This window comes from Cnephaeus nilssonii, assembly GCF_951640355.1.
Source record: "Cnephaeus nilssonii genome assembly, chromosome: 5".
NCBI lineage: Eukaryota > Metazoa > Chordata > Mammalia > Chiroptera > Vespertilionidae > Cnephaeus > Cnephaeus nilssonii.
Genome location: NC_137076.1, coordinates 66,922,498 through 66,945,685, shown reverse-complemented (window position 1 = coordinate 66,945,685; position 23,188 = coordinate 66,922,498). Strand labels below are relative to the sequence as shown.

The following is a 23,188-nucleotide window of genomic DNA, read 5'->3' as shown; positions in this document are numbered from 1 at the left end:
GTATAAGTGGACCTGCCCAGTTCAAACTTCTGTCATTCAAGGGTCAACTATAATAAAAACGATACACACAACTGTTGGTAAGATGGGAAGTAGTAATCCTCATAGAATACTGGTGAGAATATAAAAAAGTCCAACTACTTTGGAATGCAGTCTGGCAGTTCTCAAAAGGTTAAACAGAGTAGTTAAACTTTTATTGTTGAAAGTGTTACATATGTCCCCTGTTTTCCCCTCATTGACCCCTTTTAGCCAGCCCTTGTCCCTCGCTCCAGGCCTTCACCATCCAATTGTGTCCATTGGTTATGCATACAAATTCTTCGGTTGATCTCTTCCCACCCATGCACCTCCGCCTTCCCTCTGAGATTCCATAGTCTGTACCATGTTTCTATGTCTCTGGATCTGTTGTGTTCATCAGTTTATTTTGTTCATTAGATTCCACATATGAGTGAGATCATGTGCTTCTTGTGTTTCTCTGATTGGCTTACTTTGTTTAGCATAATGCTCTCCAAGTCCCTCCATGCTGTCTCAAAGGGTAAGAGATCCTTCTTTTTTTACTGATGTATAGCATTCTGTGGTGTAAATGTACCACCTTATAAGTACAGGCAGGTCTTTGCCTGTATTTGTGACAGATGGTAAGAGGAACTTTAATTTTTTGAAGTCTTTGGTGTATAGCTGAAAATGGTGTTCAAGTTCAGCCGGAGATGCCACACTATCATAGAGACAGTGGCATCCTACTGATTTGGCAAGAGGAGAGAACCCTAAATTTCCCCTCACCCCACTACTTGAGCCATTCTCCTCACTAGAGAAGAACACCAAGTGAGAACCCTTTTGGCAATGCTTGGACCTATTCCTCACCAGGAGTCAACTCATGTTGTGCAAGTTGCACTAAATGCAATTCTGGACCAAAAAGTAACTTCTCTGAACCTAGGGTGGGGATTATTCTTGTCTTCTCTACTTCATAGGGTTGTAAAGGTTTTTGAAAACTAAAATACTGGGCATGTATGTGGCTATATGGTTAGGTGGGACCAGGAATAATGAATGATACAAATGGAGGGGAACCCAGGAATTTAAAGAATGCAGCAGCTCAGGCTTTATATAGAAATTCTGACTGCATTAACAAAGTTCAGTCTATGGAATTCTTTCCTGGTGCCAGCATCAGACATTTCCATCATTAGTCCTTTGTGTTATGTGTTTTTTTAAAATGTGGTTTTATTGATTTCATTGAGAGAGGAAGAGAGAAGGAGAGAGAGTAATATGGATGAGAGAGAAACATTGATTGACTCTGTCCTTCATGTCCTCTACTGGGGATGGAGCCTGTGGCCCAGGCATATGCCCTGACCGGGAATTGAACTACCACCCTCTCGGTGCACAGGACGTTTGCCCAACCAACTGAACCACACCGGCCAGGGCTGTGTTATATATTTTCAAATGCAAAATTTTAAATTCTGCCCTGACTGGTTTGGCTCAGTGGACAGAGTGTCGGCCTGCGGACCCAAGGGTCCCAGGTTCGATTCCAATCAAGGGCATGTACCTTGGTTGTAGGCACATCCCCAGTAGGGGGTGTGTAGGAGGCAGCTCATCGATGTTTCTCTCTCATCGATGTTTCTAACTCTCTATCCCTCTCCCTTCCGCTCTGTAAAAAAGCAATAAAATATTTTTTAAAAATTCTTTTAATTCTGTTTCCTAATACTTTCTTCCTCAGATTACTTTCTTCTTATGGGTAACATGAGGCCCAGACTCAATGTAGTCACTCTCTTTATAAACGGTTTAGATTTAACTTCTTGCTGAACAGACAAGTGAATCAGGAGACCTGATTTCAGGATGTACCTCACTATTTATTTATTTTTTATGTATTTTATTGATTTCAGAGAGGAAGAGAGATAGAAACATTAATGCTGAGAGAGAATCATTGATCAGTTGACACCTGCATGCCCCACACTGGGGATCAAGCCCCAACCGGGGCATATGCTCTGACTGGGAATTGAACCATGACCTCCTGGTTCATGGGTTGATTTTCAAGCACTGACCCATGCTGGCTGGGCTTATCTCACTCTTTAAATGTCAGCCATAGTCTTTTGCATAAGTCAGTCCCTATAACTTAATCTTTTTTCCCGCCTTGCTGTGCAACTCACTTCAGTGCCTGTGTCCTATAGGCAGAGGCCAGGCAATGGTTCAAGGCCATAGTTTGCTCTGTCAGGGGCACCATAAGAGACCCAGGGGGATGGGCCTGGCATAAATCCAAACCCATGCAGGCGTCCTTATTTTAACACATACTTAAATACTTAGACTAACTCCTTGCCGGGGATTCATTTAATAACATGCTGAGTGCTTGCTGTGTGCCAGACAATACTGGGAGCTGGGAATGTGGTAGTGGATATGATTGACTGTTGAAAATACAGCCTCCAAGTAATTCATAATGGTGATGTTGGTGGTAGTGAGGTGGATGGATAGAGATAATTAAACCAGAAAATCTAGGCAATAGATAACTACCATTATTGACCATGGAATTTAGTTATGAACCTCTTCTTAAACAGGAAAGAAGAAACCTATTTTATGGCCCAGGCTATGGTGTATTGTAGTGAAAGATTTTATCTACACTTGGAAATAATTTCTAATTTGCAGTTGCTGGTGTAATGTTCTGCAGATGTCAGTCCAGATTGTTTGATGGTGTTGTTCAAATGTTATAGGCTTTTTGATTGAATTACTGAAAGAGGATGTTAAAATCTTCAATTGTGGTTGAAATTTATTTGTTCTTTTAGAGCTGTCAGTTTTGCTTCATGAAATTTGTAGTACTTATATGTATATTAGATGCAATATGTTTCTGTTATGAGATGCAATATACATACATACATATATACATATATAGTTATGTATTCTTGATGAATTTACTCTTATCAGGGAATGTGCCTCTTTATATTTTGTAATGCTCTGTCTTAAAGTCAACTTGCCAGTTTTCTTTCATCTCTTTAGTTGCAGTCTGTTATTGCCTTTATTTTAAAGGAGAGTTACTTATAGACATTGTACAATTGGGTCTTAATTAAGTTTTAATGTTTTTTTGTGACCTCTGGTTATTCAAGTGTTTTATAATCATTTTATTTCCTCCTTTGACTTCTTATTTATGCCTTTTAAACATTTTAAAAGTGTTTACTCTATAGCTAATAGTATGCCTTCTTAACTTTTTAAAATCTATTTAGAGCCATTATTGTACTACTACTTTTTTAAAAAAATATATTTTATTGATTTTTTTACAGAGAGGAAGGGAGAGGGAGAGAGAGTTAGAAACATCGATGAGAGAGAGAAACATCGATCAGCTGCCTCCTGCACACTTCCTCCTGGGTATGTGCCTGCAACCAAGGTACATGCCCTTGACCAGAATTGAACCTGGGACCCTTGAGTCCGTGGGCTGATGCTCTATCCACTGAACCAAACCAGTTAGGGCTGTACTACTTCTTTTTACATCTCTCTTGACATTTAATACTTTTTGGCTTACAAATATTTAATTTATAATTACAAAAATATAATTCCATTACCTTTGTGCTATTGTTGTTCATATCCTTTTACATATATTATAAATTGCATCTTAAAATATTATTTTGCTTCAAACTAACAGTTTTTTTTAAGGAAATTGTAAAAAGAAAAAATCAGCCTTTTATATTTACTTCTTTTATTCATTTCTATAATTTGTTTCTATCTGATATAATTTCCCTCTTAGCCTGAATAGCATTGTTTAGCATTTCTTATACTGTAGGTCTGTTGACAACAAGTCATCTCAGCTTTGATTTACCTGATAATGTGTTTATTTTACTCTGATTTTTAAATGATGTCTTCACTAGATAGGGACTCTAGATTGATAGTTTTTCCTTTTGCCATTTTAAAGCTGATATTCTATTGTCTTCTGGCATTGACTGTTTCTAATGAGAAGTCAACAATTATTTATATGGTTGTTCCCTTATATGTAATGTGTCTCCTACCACACTGCTTTCAAGTTTTCCACTTTACCACTAATTTTCAGCAATTTAACTATGATGTGTCTTAGTGTGATGTTCTTTGAGTGTATCCATTTTATAGTTAACTGAAATTCTTGGACCAATAATTTGATGTTTTTCTTCAAAATTGGAAAATTTCGGTTATTTCTTTCTTACTCTTTAAAAAATTTCTAAAAAATGTTTTCTATTGATTTCAGAGAGAGGGGGAGAGGAGAGAGAAAGAAACATCGATGAGAGGCTGTCTCCTGCAGGCCCCCTACTGGGGATCAAGCCCACATCCTGGGCCTGTGGCCTGAACAGGAATGTAACTGTGACCTCCTGGTTCATAGGTCGGCTGTCAACTGCTGAGCCACACTGGCTGGGCTTTTTTTTAAAAAAAATTTTAGGACTTCAGTTAAACTATTTGATGGTTTCACAGACCCTGAGATTTTTTTCTGTTTTCTTACATTTTTTTTCTCTCTTTTCTAGAGATTGGGTTATGTCTATCGATCTATCTTCAATTTCACTAACTTTTGTCTACCATCTCCACTCAATTTTTAAGCTCATCCAAATACAAACTTTTTGGTTCTACAATTTTTTTTTTTTGTAGATTCTTTTTTTTTCTGCTGAGATTTCCTATCTGTTCATTCATAAAGACCATAGTTTTCTTTAGTTTGACAAATATAAATATATATTTTATATAATTTATATATAAATATATAACCATTTTAGCCCTTGCCAGTATGGCTCAGTTGGTTGAGTGTTGTCCTCTGCACTGAAAGATTACCGGTTTGATTCCCAGTCAGCACACATGCCGAGGTTGTGGGCTCAATACCTGGTAGGCGGCATGTAGGAGGCAGCCATTTGCTGTTTCTCACATCAATGTTTCTTCCCCTCTCCCTCCCTCCCTATCTCTCTAAAAAGTCAATTTAGCCGAAACCGGTTTGGCTCAGTGGATAGAGCGTCGGCCTGCGGACTCAAGGGTCCCAGGTTCAATTCCGGTCAAGGGCATGTACCTTGGTTGTGGGCACATCCCCAGTGGGAGGTGTGCAAGAGGCAGCTGATAGATGTTTCTCTCTCATCGATGTTTCTAACTCTCTATCCCTCTCTCTTCCTCTCTGTAAAAAATCAATAAAATATATTAAAAAATAAAAAATAAAAATAAAAAGTCAATTTAAAAAAACATATTAAAAAATGTTTTTAGCCGAAACCGGTTTGGCTCAGTGGATAATAGAGCGTCGGCCTGCGGACTCAAGGGTCCCGGGTTCAATTCCGGTCAGGGGCATGTACCTTGGTTGCGGGCACATCCCCAGTGGGGGGTGTGCAGGAGGCGGCTGATCGATGTTTCTAACTCTCTATCCCTCTCTCTTCCTCTCTGTAAAAAATCAATAAAATATATTTAAAAAAATGTTTTTTAGTCCTTGTCTTAAAATCTAACATTTGAAACATCTGAAAAATAGTTTCTATTGACTCCCTTTTTTCTTGACAATGAGATATATTTTCCTGTTTCTTTTCACAACTAAACTGGACATTGTAGCCATTATACTATAGAGATTATAGCTTATGTCATCTTCCTCTGAGGAATGTTTTAAAATGCCAGGCACACGGGTTAAAAATTGCTGCTCTACATATGTGTAGGTCAGGGCAGGGAACATTATGGTTAGAAAGGGGAAGTTTCAGGAGCCCCAAAGGCAGGGATTCTTCTTTTGAGGCAACAACTCAGACCTACTGACTCTTTTTGCTGCTATCTTTATAAAAAGGGTTCGGACTGAAACTCTAGGTCCATCTAGATTTATCCTTCTTCACACGTTTTCCATTGGTAGAGAATAAAGTGAAAACTTCTCGACCTGGTAGTAAAGATCTAACAGCTTTCTCCAACTTGTCAGGCCTTTTTTGCCACTGGTTTCTACACACATTTTCTCATTCACTGGATTACTTTCTAATAAATTATTGCTTATTTTAAGTTTCTCACCTTTTCTCACATTACCTAGTTTAGAATGCTTTTCTCTTTCTCTAAATTCTCATTCTTTTTTTTAAAAAAAATATATTTTATTGATTTTTTACAGAGAGGAAGGGAGAGGGAGAGAGAGTTAGAAACATCGATGAGAGAGAAACATCTATCAGCTGCCTCCTGCATACCTCCTACTGGGGATGTGCCCACAACCAAGGTACATGCCCTTGACCGGAATTGAACCTGGGACCTTTGAGTCCGAAGGCCGACGCTCTATCCACTGAGCCAAACCAGTTAGGGTTCTAAATTCTCATTCTTAAAGAGCTGCTTTTGCCCTAGCCCGTTTGGCTCAGCGGATAGAACACTGGTCTGCGGACTTAAAGAGTCCCGAGTTTGATTCCTGTCAAGGGCATGTACCTCGGTTGTAGGCTCTGGCATTAGGCAACCATTCGATGTGTCTCTTTTATACGGATGTTTCCCTCTCTCTGTTTCTCTCCCTTCCTCCCACACTCTCTAAAAATCAAAGGAAAAATATCCTCAAGTGAGGATTAACAACAAATTAATTAGTTAATAATAAAAAAGAGAGCTGCTTTTGTCCCATCCCTTACTTTTTATGTACTGCCTAATATTAGTTTTTATGGGTACATTTCCTTCTTTGTATCTAACTTGTAAATTTCTTAAGGGTAGGGAATGTATATTACAGTAGTGTCCTGGTGCACGGATTCGTGCACATTGCAAGGAAATTAATTAGAAATATTTTAATATTGCTATTCGTCCTTTCTCTATAATAGAAATGTCAACCAAATTCACGATCGACAATGACAGATCGAAACACACGCATGCGATTGGCGCCAGCAAGAGCTTTATATGTATTGCACATGCATGAGTCAACTTAGCCTTATATATATATAGAATAAACTTGCTTAATTAGACCTGCTTTCTGATTTAGCTAAACTTTTCCCAGCCCAATGAAGCACCCCAACTTGTTTTTCAGGTAATTGTCAGCAACACAGCAGTAAATATCAACATGAAGCAGATTATTATTGTAGATCACGCAGGGAGAACAAAGGGTAAAATATTTAACTGTAGCAGTGTTTGACTATATTCTGCGCAGTGAGAAAACCTGAAGTCATTTTCAAGTTCCACCATTTCTTTTCAGTCGGGTCAAGTTTCTAAACTTTCTAAATCTCCATTTTCCGGCTAATGAAAAGAAAATAGGATTCTACCGAGTTTCCTATCTACCTACTCCAGGACTTCTGTGAGGATCAAATGAGATGAGGCACGTGAAAACGCTTCACAAACATTTGGTTAAATTGTAAAACGTTTGCACCTGGCTATAAAGCAAGTTGTGTTCCTGGGCTGAAAAAACTCCAAGGAGGCTAGTCACTAGGGAGAGAAAGCCGGGTGTTGCTACCTGACATCATTACCTGGCACCAATAGTGACCGTTTCCAGGCTGGGCTGGGCTGTGGGCCGCATTTTGTGCCATGGGGTCTCGGCAGCATTGGCTGCAATTTGGTGGGGTGTTGCTCCGGGAGGTGGCGGGGCTTGTGTCCCACTTTGGAGAAGCCAAGTGTGGTTTGTCGGCGCCAAGTCCGTGGTGCAGTTTATTTTTAAATGGCCAGTGTGCATCATGGCAGCTCCTGCATTGAGCATCTGTCCCCTGGTAGTCAGTGTGCATCATAGCTACCAGTCAGATGGATGGACACTTAGCCTTTTATATATAGACTAGAGGCCCAGTGCATGATTGAATCATGCACGTGTAGGGTCCCCTACACGCTTTCGCTTTTCGCAGTGGAGCTGGGTGCCTGTCCGCTGGTACACCAGGCCTTTCAGAAGCCTCTGGCGCGGTGGAGGCTTCTGAAAGGCCTGGTGTCGGAGCAGACAGGCACCCAGCTCCCCCACTTTGGATGGTCCGCGGCCGCTGAGGGGGGCTACCCTGCTGTTGAGAGGCGCAGGGGGCGGGACTCCCGCCCCCTGCACCTCTCAATGGCCACTGAGGGGGGCTGCCGCGGACACCTGGCCACCCTGCCGTTGAGAGGCACAGCTGGGTGTCCGCGGCAGGCCCCCTCAGCGGCCGCGGATCTGGCCATTGAGAGGCACAGGGGGCGGGAGTCCCGCCCCCTGCGCCTCTCAACAGCAGGGTAGCCCCCCTCAGTGGCAGCGGATCCGTGCCTCTCAATGGCCGGATAGGCCACCCCGAGTCCCGCCCCCCAGCCTCCCGCCGCCCAATCGTGGGCGTAGCGGAGTGATGGTAATTTACATGTTACTCTATTATTAGATAGGATTATTTAGTAACCTCTATAATACCCTAGTAATCTTGTGTGTAAATGCTCAGCAAATTTAATTAGAATGAATGCTCTGTTTTAATTATAAAGTATTTATAATATTTCAGGGTTCTCTATGTCTCTTTAGACTCTGAATATTAATTATAATTAAGTAGAACGTTAGATTCTTTATTAGAACATCTTTTTTATTCTGTTGCAATTAATCCCTATTTTAAAAACTCAATTTTTGAGGTTGGTATCAATTATTGTCTGTTAGTTATGCTGTTAGCCAGTTTAGTAATTAGATTCCTCCATTCTACTTCAGCAAGAAGTTGAGAACTTTAAGAAGCTAAATCTCATTAGTAAAGAGCAGTTTGAAAACCTAACACCTGAACTTCCTTTTGAGCCAAACCAAGAAGTTCCTGTAGCACCTTCGCAGTCCAGGCAAGGTATGTAAATCTGCTTTTGTGTAAGTGTCTGAATGCTATTAAAGCAGTTCTAAATTATTTTTAAAGTTTGCTCCTTTATTTATGAAAACATTTAGATACCTGGTAAAAGGCTAGAATTTTAAAACTCAACTTTTTATTTACCTTTTGGTGAACTTCAAAACATTTTAGAGACCTAAAAATACAGATTTTAAGATTGGTAAGATAGCCTTGTAGTAAACGGGCAGAGTTTGAATCCCATTTTACTCTTGGTGAATAGGCAGGTAATTACAAAGGTGACCTAGAGTCATCTAACACCAGATTGTCTCAAACCTGGTTGCTTATTTTTTTAAAGTAGGCAGAATCGGTTGGTCCTCTATGTGTCTTTTTTGATTTTGAGATTGTGGGAATGTTTTTCTTCTCAAAACTTAGAAAAATTTTCACTGACTTGCTGATTTTAAAAAATACCCCACTAGCTCATTCTTTTGTTTTAAGATCTTAGCTTTGTATGGAAATCTAAATACATTTGGAATAATCATAAAATTAATCTGACTTTTTCAGGCAAGTGTAAGTATTTTTGTTATAGTCTTTTCTTGAAGTCAGGTTAAAGAAAAACCTTTAATTTGGCAAACTTAAAAAACCTATACAAAAATAGAGCAAATTATCTAATGAAGCCCCCATGTACTTATTACCTAACTACTAGTTACTTTGTTAGACCATTGCCAATTTTGTTTCATCTCAACTCCACCTGACACTTGATTTTTAAAAAGCAAAATCCCAATCATATTATTCATATTTTTTCATTTCTAAACATTTCTGTATGTGTCTTTAAAAATATAAGGAATAGCTCTAACCCAGTGGTCGGCAACTCATTAGTCAACAGAACCAAATATCAACAGTACAACGATTGAAATTTCTTTTGAGATCCAAATTTTTTAAACTTCTTCTAACGCCACTTCTTCAAAATAGACTCGCCCAGGCCGTGGTATTTTGTGGAAGAGCCACACTCAAAGGGCCAAAGAGCCGCATGTGGCTCGTGAGCTGCAGTTTGTCGACCGCGGCCCTAACCAGTTTGACTCAGTGGATAGTCAGCCTGCGGACTGAAGAGTCCCAGGTTCGATTTTATTTTATTTTATTTTATTTTTAAATATATTTTATTGATTTTTCACAGAGAGGAAGGGAGAGGGATAGAGAGCTAGAAACATCGATGAGAGAGAGACATCGACCAGCTGCCTCCTGCACCCCCCCCCCCCCCACCGGGGGATGTGCCTGCAACCAATGTACATGCCCTTGACCGGAATCGAACCTGGGACCTTCCAGTCCACAGACCGACGCTCTATCCACTGAGCCAAACCGGTTTCGGCCCAGGTTCAATTTTAGTCAAGGGCATGTACCTTGGTTGTGGGCACAACCCAAGTAGGGAGTGTGCAGAAGGCAGCTGAATCAATGTTTCTCTCTCATTGATGTTTCTTACTCTCTGTCCCTATCCCTCTCCCTTCCTCTCTGTAAAAAATCAATAAAATATATTTAAAAAATATATATGTAAGGAATATCTCTTTTAACATAAGCAACACTATTATCACATCTAAAATTAACAGTAATTTCATTTTTTTATAATAAATTTTTTATTCATTTCAGAGAGGAAGGAAGAGGGAAGGAGAGATAGAAACATCAGTGATGAGAGAGAATCATTGATTGGCTTTCTCCTGCACACCCCCTACTGGGGATGGAGCCCGTAACCTGGGCATGTGCCCTTGACCGGAATCGAACCCAGGACTGCAGGCCGACGCTCTATCCACTGAGCCAAACTGGCTAGGGCTAAAATTAACAGTGATTTCTTAATATAGAATACTTAGTTTTCAAATTTTCTCATTCATCATGTTTAAAAAAAATCAGTATCCATATAAGTTCCAAACAATGCAATAGTTTGATATGGCTCTTTTAGTCTATAGGTTCCTATTATTGTTTTTCTTGCAGTTTATTGTTGAAGAAATGGGTTTGTTTATACTGTAGAATTTTTTTTCACATTCTAGATTTTACAGATTTCATCCTAATGGGTTCATTTAACCTGTTTTCTACTGAATTTTTTATAAGTATTATTTTGCTACAAAGGCTTGATCATATTGAGACTTAAATTTTTGCATTTGATATATATATTTAAAGGAATCTTTTATTTTCATTGATCTATATTTTTCGTAGTTGTATTATTTTCAGCTCTAATCTTTAATATTTCTTTCTGCTTGGTTTGGGTTTATTTTGCTACTCCTTTTCTAGTTTCTTAAGGCAGAAGCTTAGATAATTGATTTGAGAACTTCTTTCCTATTATAAGCAATTAATACTATACATTTCAAGCATTGTTTAGGTGTATTACACCAATTTTGATATGAAGAAGGAAATTTATATTATTGATATGAGACTTTTCTAGTGAGGTATTTAATCATACATATTTTTCTTTAAGTACTGCTTTAATTGCATTTTACAAACTTGATATGTTATATTTTAATTTTCCTTTTCTTCAAAATATTCTAATTTCTCTTGAAACTTCCTCTTTGATCCATGGATTATTTACAAATATATTATTTAATTTTTAAGTGATTGGAAATTTTCCTTACTTTCTGTTATCAATCTTATTGATACATAGTTATTTTTCTCCAGTTGCTTTCAAGAATTTATCTTAAGTTTTCAGGATTTAGAGTGTGATGTGTCTGGGCTATTATATCTTTAAAAAATACTTTATCTCTGCACTCTTTCTCCTAGACTTTATGACTGGAAAAGCAAAAACTTTGCTGAGTTCTGCTTCAGTGGCATTTTATTTATTAAAAAAAATAAAGTGGCAATTGTCATGTGGCATTTTTTTCTTTTTCTCCTTTAGAGAGAGAGGAAGGGAGAGGGGGAGAGAGAGAGAGAAATCGATGTGAGAGTGAAACACCAATTGGCTGCTTCCTGCACACCCCCTACCAGGAATGGAGCCTGCAACCCCAGCATGTGGCCTGACCAGGAATTGAACCAGAGACTTCTCGGTACATGGGATGACGCTTAACCAATGGAGCCACCCCAGCCAGGGCATGTAGCATTTTAATTATCAGCCTTCGGTGAACATAAACAGCATAAAATAATGTTCTGTTTTTATAAAAGCAATTCCTGTCCATAAAGACAATGAGTACTATGGGCAAGCTTCATATGGTCCAGGTATACAGCTGTGCACTAATTTGATTTTGTAACAGTAAATTTTGGAAAATCTTACGTAGTAGAATAGCTAGCACACCCCTTAGTGCACTAGTTCCTAAACTTCAGCAAGTATCGGAGTCACTGGTAAAGCTTATTAAAAAAAAATTAAAGGGCTCTGTACCCAGTGTTTCTGGTTTAGTAAGTTGAGGTGGGACCAAAGACTATGCATTTCTAACAAGTTCGCAGGCCATCCTGATACCACTGGTTGGGAATACACTGAAAATCAGTGCTTTAGCCTAGTCCTCTGAAATATCAGTCTTCTCTGATAAACTTTTAGCAGAAACTGTGTGGTAATCACAATTGAGGTTCCTTGAAGAGCAGATGGCCTAATCTTTTGTTTTTCTACAGCTTTTTTAAGGCATCATTTACATACCATAAAATTAACCCACATTAAGTATATAGTTTGATGCTTTTCAGTAAATTTGTTTAGTTGTACACCAGCACCACCATTCAGTCTTAGTATAAGTCCATCATGCTAAAAAGTTCCCTGTGATCATTTGCAGTTTCAGTCTGAAGTAACCAGTGATCTGTTTTCTGTCTGTATGATTTTGTACTTCCTAGAAATTTTATTTAACTAGAATCATTCATTTATATTTTTGAGGTTAATTCATGTTGTAACATCTATCAGTACTTTGCTCCTTTTTTATTGCTAAGAAGTCTTCTGTAGTATGGACAGATACGTTTTGTTTATCCATTTGATGAATATTTGGATGTTATCCAGAAAGTTTTGGCTGTTATGAAAAATGCTATTTGGACATTTATGTGCAAGAGATGGCACATGATTTTGATTAAAAAGTAGTTCTAATATCTAGATGATATGTCATTTGAGGCTTAGAGATGATTAAAACTTTGTTAATATATTTTTGTTCCTTAATCACTTATATTTACAGCAATAAAATGTTTATCTACTATAGATATTTTTTGTACCTATTACTATCTTAACTACTTTTAAAAAAATATATTTTATTGATTTTTTACAGAGAGGAAGGGAGAGAGAGAGAGAGTCAGAAACATCGATGAGAGAGAAACATCGATCAGCTGCCTTCTGCACACTTAACTACTTTTTAAAATATATATATTTTTATTGATTTCAGAGAGGAATGGAGAGGGAGAGGGAGAGAGAGAAACATCAATGATGAGAGAGAATCATTGATCGGCTGCCTCCTGCATGCCCCCTACTGGGGATTGAGCCAGCAACCCAGGCATGTGCTCTTGACCGGAATCAAACCTGGGACCCTTCATTCCACAGGCCGGCGCTCTATTCACTGAGCCAAACCAGCTAGGGCTTAACTACTATTTGATAATATGTCAAAATATTATAAGTTGGTATATGATGTGCTGTAAAAATCCTGTAAAAGATTTCTTTTGAGATAACAAAAGTACTCCATAGATGGGTAAAATTCACATTGAATTAAATGTGATATAAAATAAATGTAAAACTGAAAGAAAATAGGAGAATGTTGAAATATAAATTAAAGCAGGGAGAACTGTGTAATGAACCCCTGAGGATCTATCTCACCTAATTTCAACAAATGTTAATAGTTTGATATTATTTTTTCATCTGTACCTTGTTCCCCATCTAATTCCATATTGAATCTCAAGCATCATATTATTCCTTCTACAAATATTCATTTTATATTGCAAACTGTTATAATGTAAATTTTCATGATACCATTATTTCACATAAATTAGCATTAAGTCCTTAATATTATATACTCCCCTGTTTATGTTTGGATGTCCCTGATTATATGAAATATATCTTTTTCTTTTTTAATAAATTTTCACTAGAGGCCTGGCACACAAAATTTGTGCACCGGTAGGGTGCCTAGGCCTGGCATGAGATTAGGGCCAATCTTCCCTGCCTGTCAGCAGCTGGCCCCACCCCCTGCCTCCGACGCCGGTTGCCCTCTGTGTGTGTGGCGACTGGCGGGGCAATCGGGGGCCCCACTCGCTCCCACCCACCTTGGCCAGGCGCTGCCCATGTCTGCCGCCACCCACCCCCAGTTCCCTGTTCCCCATCGGGCGATCAGAGCCGGGCAGCTCCTGTGTTGAGCATCTGCCCCCTAGTGGTCAGTATGCATCATAGCGACTAGTCGTTCCGCCGTCCAGTTGATTTGCATATTACACTTTTATATATATACTAGAGGCCTGGTGCATGAAATTCGTGCACGGGGGGGGGGGGGAAGGGGTGTGTCCCTCAGCCCAGCCTGCACCCAGAAAAGTTTAACATTAACATCATAGTACCATGATTATGTTCATATTGTAATGATCTAAAGTATCTTAATGAACCCTGAGAAAGGAACTCAATTTTGTAGACCTGGAATATTAAAAACAAAATCAAAACAACAAACAGTACATCTGCATTTTTAATGAAGCAAATATGTATAGTATATTGGCAGAAATCATTCTATTAACCAAATCATGTCTTAACTGGCCTAGTTAAAAACAGACTCACTGTAAAGAGTATGAAGCCAGAGGTTCTTCCTGTTAATTAACCATGTGGCCTATTCCCTTCAAACTTTTTTTAAAGACTAGAATATCATTATTATAAATAATACTATAGTATTTTCTATTGACAATAACCCTACAATAATACTACATTTTCTAAGCATATTATAAATAAAACTAGAGGCCCGGTGCACGAAATTCGTGCAGGGGTGTGTGTCCCTCAGCCCAGCCTGCACCCTCTCCAATCTGGGACCCCTTGAGGAATGTCCGACTGCCCTCTCACAATCCAGTACTGCTGGCTCCCAACTGCTCGCTTGCCTGCCTTCCTGATTGCCCCTAACCACTTCTGCCTGCCAGCCTGATCACCCCCTAACCACTCCCCTGCCAGCCTGATTGATGCCTAACTGCTCCCCTGCCAGCCTGATTGCCCCTAACTGCCCTCCCCTGCAGTCCTGGTCACCCCTAACTACCCTCCCCTGCTGGCCTGGTCCCCCCCAACTGCCCTCCCCTGCCAATCCAGTCACCTCTAACTGCCCTCCCCTGCCAGCCTCATCGCCCCTAACTGCTCTCCCCTGCTGATCTGGTCCCCCTGCCAACTGCCTTCCCCTGCAGGTCTGGGTCCCTCCAAACTGCCCTCCCCTGCTGGCCATCTTGTGGTGGCCATCTTGTGTCCACATGGGGGCAGCCATCTTGTGTGTTGGAGTGATGGTCAATTTGCATATTACTCTTTTATTAGATAGGACTAGAGGCCCGGTGCATGAAATTCATGAGCCCAGCCTGCACCCTCAGCCCAGCCTGCACCCTCTCCAATCCAGGACCCCTCAGGGGATGTCCGACTGCCAGTTTAGGCCCGATCCTCAGGATTGGGCCTAAACTGGCAGTCTAACATCCCTCTCACAATCCTGGACCGCTGTCTCCTAACCACTCGCCTGCCTGCCTGATCGTCCCTAACTGCCCCCCCTGCCAGCCTGATCACCCCTAACCACCTCTGCCTGCCAGCCTGATCGCCCCTAAGCCCTCCCCCCACTGGCCTGGTTGCCCCTAACTGTCCCCCTGGCAGCCTGATCAGCCCTAATAGCCTCTGCCTGCTGGCCTAATCACCCCCAACTTCTCCCACCCCCTCAGGTCTGGTTGCCCCCAACTGCCCCCCCCCCCATGCCAGCCTGGTCGCCCCACGCAGCCTGCTGCTCGGTCATTTGGTCACCCCTAACCCCCCTGCCAGCCTGGTCGCCCACGCAGCCTGCTGCTCGGTTGTTTGGTCACCCCTAACTAATCCCCCTGCTGGCCTGGTCTCCCCTCACTAACCCCCCTGCCATCCTGGTCGCCCCTTGCAGCCTGTTCGGTCATCCATTTGGTTGTGATGGTCGCTTAGGCTTTTATATAGATAGATTGATTTCAGAGAGGAAGGGAGAGGGGGAGAAAGGTAGAAACAATGATGAGAGAGAATCATTGATCTGCTCCCCTCTGCAGGCCCCCCCACTGGGGATCAAGCCCGCAACTGGGGCATATGCCCTGATTAGAATTAAACTATGACCTGCTGGTTCATAGGTAGATGCTCAACCACTGAGCTACACAGGCTGAACTGAAATATATCTTTTCAAATCAGTTTTTTGAATCAGGATCAAACAAGGTGCACTTATTGCATTTGATTAATAGGACCATTAAATTACTCTTAATCTATAATAATTTGTGTTTTGTTTTTCTATGCCAATGATTTGTCAAAGAAACTGGTTAATGTGTCATAGGATTTCTTATAATTTACTTGATTGTATCTTCATATCATTTAATATGTTTATTTCTTCTGTTTCTTAGGAACTGGTATTTAGATATAGAGGATTTAGTATATTCAGGGTTTTTATTTCTGGTGGCTAGACTTTCTTAGGCACGGTTGTTTACTTCTATTACATCATACAGTGTCTTTCAGGCTCACTTTTACTGGTGTTTTGATTGATCTGATCATTAGGTTTAGATGTTACCAGCCTGATTCATCATATAGTTTCCCTTCAACTTGTTTGTTTGTGTGTTTTTTTTTGTCAGTTTTAGGCATACAGTAAAATTAAAAGGAAGGCACAAAAATTTCCTTTGTACTCCAAGCCCTCAAATTGCATAGCCATCACCCATCTGGTGAAGGATGTTGTTTCCCCATAGCAGCATTCTACATCAGAGCAGTATACTGGTTATAATTGATGAACCTACATTGACACATCATAATCACCCAAAGTCCATCATTTACATTAGTGTTTACCCGTGGTGTTGTACATTCTATAGGTTTGGACAAATATACGATGATGTGTATCCATTATTACTAGAGGCCCAATGCATGAATTTGTGCATGGGTAGGGTCTGGCAGGCCCGCCCCGACTGGGGTGGTGGGGCCAATTGGGGGTGGGGCTGGCTGGGGAGGGGCTGCAGGCCAGCCAGAGGGAAGGGCCACGGGCAGTTGGCCAGCTGGCCCTGCCCCCTGGTCAAATTCCCGGTTGAACTCCAGGTCGAGGGGACAATTTGCATATTAGCCTTTTATTATAGGACTAGAGGCCCGGTGCATGAAATAGAGGCCCGGTGCACGAAATTCGTGCACTCGGAGGGGGGGGGTTCCCTCAGCCCGGACTGCACCCTCTTGCTGTCCGGGAGCCATCAGTCAGACATCCTTAGCGCTGCTGTGGAGGTGGGAGAGGCTCCCACCACCACTGCTGCACTAGTCAGCCATGAGCCCGGCTTCTGGCTGAGCGGCACTCCCCCTGTGGGAGCACACTGACCACCAGGGGAAAGCTCCTGCATTGAGCATCTGACCCCTGGTGGTCAGTGCATGTCATAGCGACCGGTCGTTCTGCTGTTCGGTCGATTTGCATATTAGCCTTTTATTATATGGGATAATGTCTTATTATGGGCAAGGCCTCTAATTCAATTTTTTTTAGGTAAAGGAAGGGGCAGAATTTTCACTTGAGCCTGAAGCTACAATTGCCCTTAGCTCAAAAATCTGCATACCACTGAGACACATCTTGGTGAGGCTCATTCTGAACCCCCACACTGTTCTATTATGTGGATAAGTATTGGGAACCATCTTATCTCTTTAGTGAAAGGAACCTTTTGTTATGTTACAATGACTAATTTTATCTCATGAGTTGTGTTTTGGCTTCAAGCCTGTATCCAGTATTCATGCAGCAACTTCAGCTCTTCTGTTCAATATTTACCTGGCATATCTTTCATTTTATTTTCTCTAAATCTTTCTAGATTTTTATGTATTAAATAGTTTAACTGCCCTAAAAATCCTCTCTGTTTTGTCTATTCATCCCTCCTCCCCCCACTCCGCCCCACTGGCAATCACAGATCTTTTAACTGTTCATAGTTTTCCATTTCCAGAATGTTGAATAGTTGGAATCATTCAGTATGTATGATTCTTTACAGATTGGATTCTTATACTTAGTATTATGCAGTTAAGGTTCCTCCATGCCTTTTCATGGCTTGATAGCTTGTTTGTTTTTTAGCACTGCATAACATTCCATTGTCTGGATATACCACAATTTATTTACTCATTACTTACTGAAGGATGTCTTGGTTGCTTCCAAGTTTGGACATTTATGAATAGAGCTGCTATAAACATCCATATGCAGGTTTTTGTGTGGACATAAGTTTTTAGCTCCTTTGGGTAAATACTAAGGAGGGTGATTACTAGATTATATAATAGTATGTTTAGTTTTAGAAACCACCAAACTATCTTCCATGCTGAATGTACTGTTATGCATTCCCACCACCAATGAATGAGAGACGGTTCCTATTGCTGCACATCCTCTGCAGCATTTGGTGTTGTCAGTCTTCTGAATTTTGGCCATTCTAATAGGTGTGTTGTGGTATCTCATGTTAATTCACATTTCTCTGATGACATATGATGTGGAGCATCTTTTTATTTGCTTATTTGCCATCTGTACATCTTTAAGATACCTGTTCAAATCTTTGGCTCATGTTTTTTTTAAATAAACTTTTTATTGTGATATTACAGATATCTCCCCTTTTCCCTCCCTTTCCCTCCATCCTACCAGTCCTCCCCTCCCCCCATGTCTTCACCACCCTATTGCTGGTGTCCATGGGCCATGCCTGTAAGTATATAAGTTCTTTTGTTTATCTATTCTTGTCCCCCAACCCCACATCGAGGTATATCAGTCTGTTCTATGCCTCCATGCTTTGGGTCTTATTTTGTTGGTCAATTAATTCTGCTCATTAGATTCCACAAATAAGTGAGATCATGTTATATTTGTCTTTCTCAGATTGGCTTATTTCACTTAGCATAATATTTTCCAGGTCTGCCCATGCTGTCCCAAAGGGTAAGAGATCCCTCTTTTTAACAGCTGCATAGTATTCTATTGTATAAATGTCCCACAGTTTTTTTAATCCATCCATCTACTGATGAGGGCAATTGGGCTGTTTCCAAATCTTAACTATTGTAAATAACGCTGCTATGAACATAGGGGTGCAAATATTCTTTCTGATTGGAATTTTGGGGTTTTTAGGATATCTTCCCAGAAGTGGTATCACTGGGTCAAGGGAAGGAAGTTCCATTTTTCAATTTTTGAGGAAACTCCATACTGTTTTCCATTGTGGCTGCACCAGTCTGCATTTCTACCAACAGTGAACTAGTGTTCCCTTTTCTCCACATCCTCGCCAGCATTTGTTGTTTTCTTGTTGAGTTTTTTTAAAATATATTTTTATTGATTTCAGAGAGGAAGGGAGAGGGAGAGAGAGATAGAAACATCAATGATAAGAGAGAATCATTGATTGGCTGTCTCCTGCGTGCCCCCTACTGGGGATTGAGCCCGCAACCCCGGGCATGTGCCCTTGACCAGGAATCGAACCTGGGACCCTTTAGTCCACAGGCCAATGCTGTATCCACTGAGGGCAGGGCTGTTGTTGAGTTTTAAGAGTTCTAGTTTTATTTTGAATAGCAGTTCTTTATCAGCTATGTCTTTTGCAAATATTTTCTCTCAGTCTGTGGCTTGTTTTATTTGCAGAGCAGACATTTTTAATTTTAATGAAGTCCAGCTTATCAATTATTTCTTTCATGGCTTATGTCTTTCTTAAAAAAATATATTTTATTGATGTTTTACAGAGAGGAAGGGAAAGGGATAGAGAATTAGAAACATCAGTGAGAGAGAAACATTGATCAGATACCTCCTGCACACCCCCTACTGGGGATGTGCCCGCAACCAAGGTATATGCCCTTGACCAGAATCGAACCTGGGACCCTTCAGTCTGCAGGCTGACGCTCTATCCACTGAACCAAACCAGTCAGGGCCATGGCTTATGTCTTTGGTGTTTAATTTCCCTTCAGTGTTTTACCAACTGGTTTTATACAGTCATTGATGAATATTCCCTAGATTTTTTTTATTTCATTAAAGTTGCAATATACAGCAGGTCCTTGAATAATGTAATTTCATTGAACATCATTTTGTTAAAATGTTGATAAGATACCATAGGAACTTAACTTTTTGTCTATATAAATGAGCCTGTGGTAAAGTCGTTTTTGTTATATGTCGTTTCCATTCAAGTCACAGAAGCTATCGATGATGTTAAATGCAACTTACAGTAGTCTTTTTTTAAAAAATCATTCCTTCTGTATTTCTTACCTTCAGTTCTTTAAAGAATACTCTTATCAATTTTTTGGTTACCCTGGATACTTAATTTTTACAGGAAAGGAAGGGTAAATACTTGTTTCCTTTTATTCAATTTATCCATTTTCTGAATGAGTAGGTGTCCCAGCAACCTACAAATATGATTTTAAGTTGTAAAGTGCCATTATGAACTTATAGAGCTTATTTATTTGATATGTTTAATTCATTTTAGTCATTATTTTTAGTGGTCAGATCAATTTATTAGTGGGATACCCTAAAGTTTTCTCTTGTGTCCTCATGACCAAAGCTAGTATTTTCTTTCTTTTTTTAAAAATTTATTTACTTATTTATTTGTTGTCTAAAGTTTTACATTTGTCTCCTTTTTCCCCAATTGACCCCCCCATTCTTTTTTTTAATATGTTTTTATTTCAGAGAGAGCAAGGGAGAGAGAGAGAGATAGATAGAAACATCAATGATGAGAGAGAATCATTGATAAGCTGCCTCCTACATGTCTCCTAATAGGGATCAAGCCCGCCACCCAGGCATGTACCCTGACTGGGAATCTCGAACCATGACCTCCTGATTCATGATCAGTGCTCAACCACTGAGCCACACTATCTGGGCAGTATTTTCTTTATTAATCTCATTGCTGTCTGGCTCCAGATTTTCCAGGCTCATATTATGCTTTGCTCCAGACTTTATTTCTTCTAGCAGACCAAGTCAGTAGGAAATGGAATTTAAAGATTATAGTCTGGTTTCTAGGAACCTTTCTGTTTCTGGGTTGTTATTGCTCCTAGATCTTCTAGAAAGGCACTGATTTTTTACATATATTTCAGTATAAGATCATAATGTTATCCTTGAGATTATTTATATTTTTGGTATAAGGAAAAACAGCATTAACACAATTCTGTTAAGTTGATCAGTCATTTGGTGGGGATATACTTTTTCTAGGTGCTATTATAGGCACTAGTGCACTAATAAAAGATTGTGGCCCTTACTTTTAGGGAAGCACTGAGACTTAGCCTTAGCATCTAATAGGATGATCTGTAAGAAAATAAATTTTAATTTAATAAATCAAACAATAAATGGATAAAATGCAGAGATGACAAAATCAGGAAAGTCTGGTAACAGTACAGAAAGTGGATTGGGAGGGGAGATGACAAGACAGGGAGACTAACTAATAGAGTGGGTAAGTTCACTTTTGAGTTTACAAACTTGTGTCTAGAATAGTGGGTACTCAATATTTGTTAAATGAACAAAAGATTTTTATGTGAATCTAAAGAAGTTAAGTCAGAAGAAAAATTATATAGAAATGGAGCTTACATTTTTTAAAATTGATATTTAGAGATTGGAAGGGGGAGAGAGAGAGAGAGAAAGGTGAGAGAGAAACATTGATCAGTTGCCTCCTGCACGTGCTCAGGCCAGGAATCAAATCTGCAACCTGACCAGCAATCAAACACACCACCTTTTGGTGTAAGGGTCAATGCTCTAATCAATTGAGCATCTCTGACGAAGGCTGGAGCTGACACTTAAAAAAACATACATGTATTTTATTGAGAGAGAGAGAAAGAGAGATCAATTATGAGAGAGAGTCATTGATTTGTTTCTTCCTACATGCCCCACATTGGGGATTGATCCTGCAACCCAGGTATGTTCTCCGACCAGGAATCTAACTGTGACCTCCTGTTCACGGGTCGACATTCAGCCACTGAACAACACCAGCCGGGCTGGAGCTTACACTTTTGACATTACTACTTAATTCATGTGCTTGCTTACTTAGTATTTTACCATAGGATTTTCACAAACTAATTAGTGAAACAAACCAATAGAAAAATAGTCAAAGGATATGAATGGAAAGTTTACAAAAGGGGAACTCTGAGTGATAACTATGCATATGAAAATATGCTCAACTTCACTAGTAACCAAGGAAATACAAATACCTTTTAAATCTCATGAGATGGAAAAATACTTAAAAATCTGAACAAAACCCAGTCTTGACCAGGGTGTGAAATTGCTGGGACTTTTACATTCTGGTGGGATTATAAATTGATGATGCCACTATACAAAGCAGCTTGCAGTCAATATTTAAGTCAGTAGATGCATGTGCCATTTGACTCAGCATTTCCATTTTAGATATGAACACTAGAAATATGCTCATACCTGTACTAGAAGACATGTTCTTTAACCTTCAGTGCAGAAGTGTTGATTATACAAAAAAAAAAAACACCCCAAAACTAGAAATAACATAAATGTTGATTTTCAGGAGAATGAATACATTTTGATATGTTTGTATAACAGCATAATAGTCTGCAGTCATATGAATAAACCAAAGATATGCAAATATGACTATTCAAGTCACAAACAAAATATTGACTGGAAAAGCTTTCAAAATGATACATTATGATGTCACTTATATAAAGTTAATTATGGAAAATAATATTACATGTATAATAATTGATAAAACTCTTAAACTTAAGACTCTGGTTATCTATCAAGAGGAAAAGTAAAATGTGATTAGGGAAGGTTAGACAGTGGGCTCCAGGCTGTTTTTCTTTAATAGAAAAAGAAAAAGATACAGCAAAATTAAAATTTAGAAAAGTTAGGTTAATTTGTAGACAAGTGATTTTTTTCATTTTTATTCTTATATATTTGAAATGTTCCCAATGAAGAAATCCTTTGAGAGTAGAGAATTTCAGAATTACCCTTTTTCTCAAAGTAAAATATTTTTCTAGCTATCGAAAATACTATTAATAGCTTTTTATTTTGCTGATTTGACTGATGAATTAGCTCAGAAATGGTTTGTTGTTTCAGAAATATCTTCAACAACAACAGTCTGTTCACTGCCAACAGCAGTTCCAGAATCTTCTAGAATTTATCCTGCAAGGACACCCAAAACACCCCGAACACCCAGGTTACAAGATCCAAACAAAACACCAAGATTTTATCCTGTGGTTAAAGAATCAAAAGCCCTTGATATAAAGGTACTCAAAACAACCAGGAATATAAAGCCTGCATTCTGTATCCTTTAACATTACAAAATGAGACTTTCTAGTTTATATCACATTTAAAAATGTATATTTTAGATTGTAAGAATTCGTTAAAAATGATGTTTTACTATAGTGACGTTTTCTTTTCCTTTTTTAAAATATATTTTATTGATTTTAGAGAGGAAGGGAGAGGGAGAGATAGAAACATCAATGATGAGAGAGAATCATTGATTGGCTGCCTCTTGCATGCCCCCTACTGGGGATCAAGCCCGAAACCCAGGCATGTGCCCTTGGCTGGAATTGAACCTGGGACCTTTCA

The 23,188-nt window shown here is 39.5% G+C and overlaps 1 protein-coding gene across 14 annotated transcripts in view; it reads left to right on the top strand.

Annotated features, from left to right (window-relative positions):
- The window catches only part of LARP1B (La ribonucleoprotein 1B), a 92,340-nt gene that overhangs the window by 53,413 nt on the left and 15,739 nt on the right, over positions 1–23,188 (top strand). For 8 of the 14 annotated variants that reach the window (XR_013813512.1, XM_079770660.1, XM_079770662.1 and 5 more), the window contains 2 exons: positions 8,504–8,627; positions 22,694–22,863. Coding sequence is in view for 9 of the 14 variants with exons in the window: in XM_079770660.1 (XP_079626786.1) it covers positions 8,504–8,627; positions 22,694–22,863 (294 nt within the window). In the remaining 5 variants the exon portion in view is untranslated. Of the gene's footprint in view, positions 1–8,503; positions 8,628–11,475; positions 22,864–23,188 lie in introns of those variants that run through there. The other 6 variants (XR_013813513.1, XR_013813514.1, XR_013813515.1 and 3 more) reach the window with 4 other exon arrangements.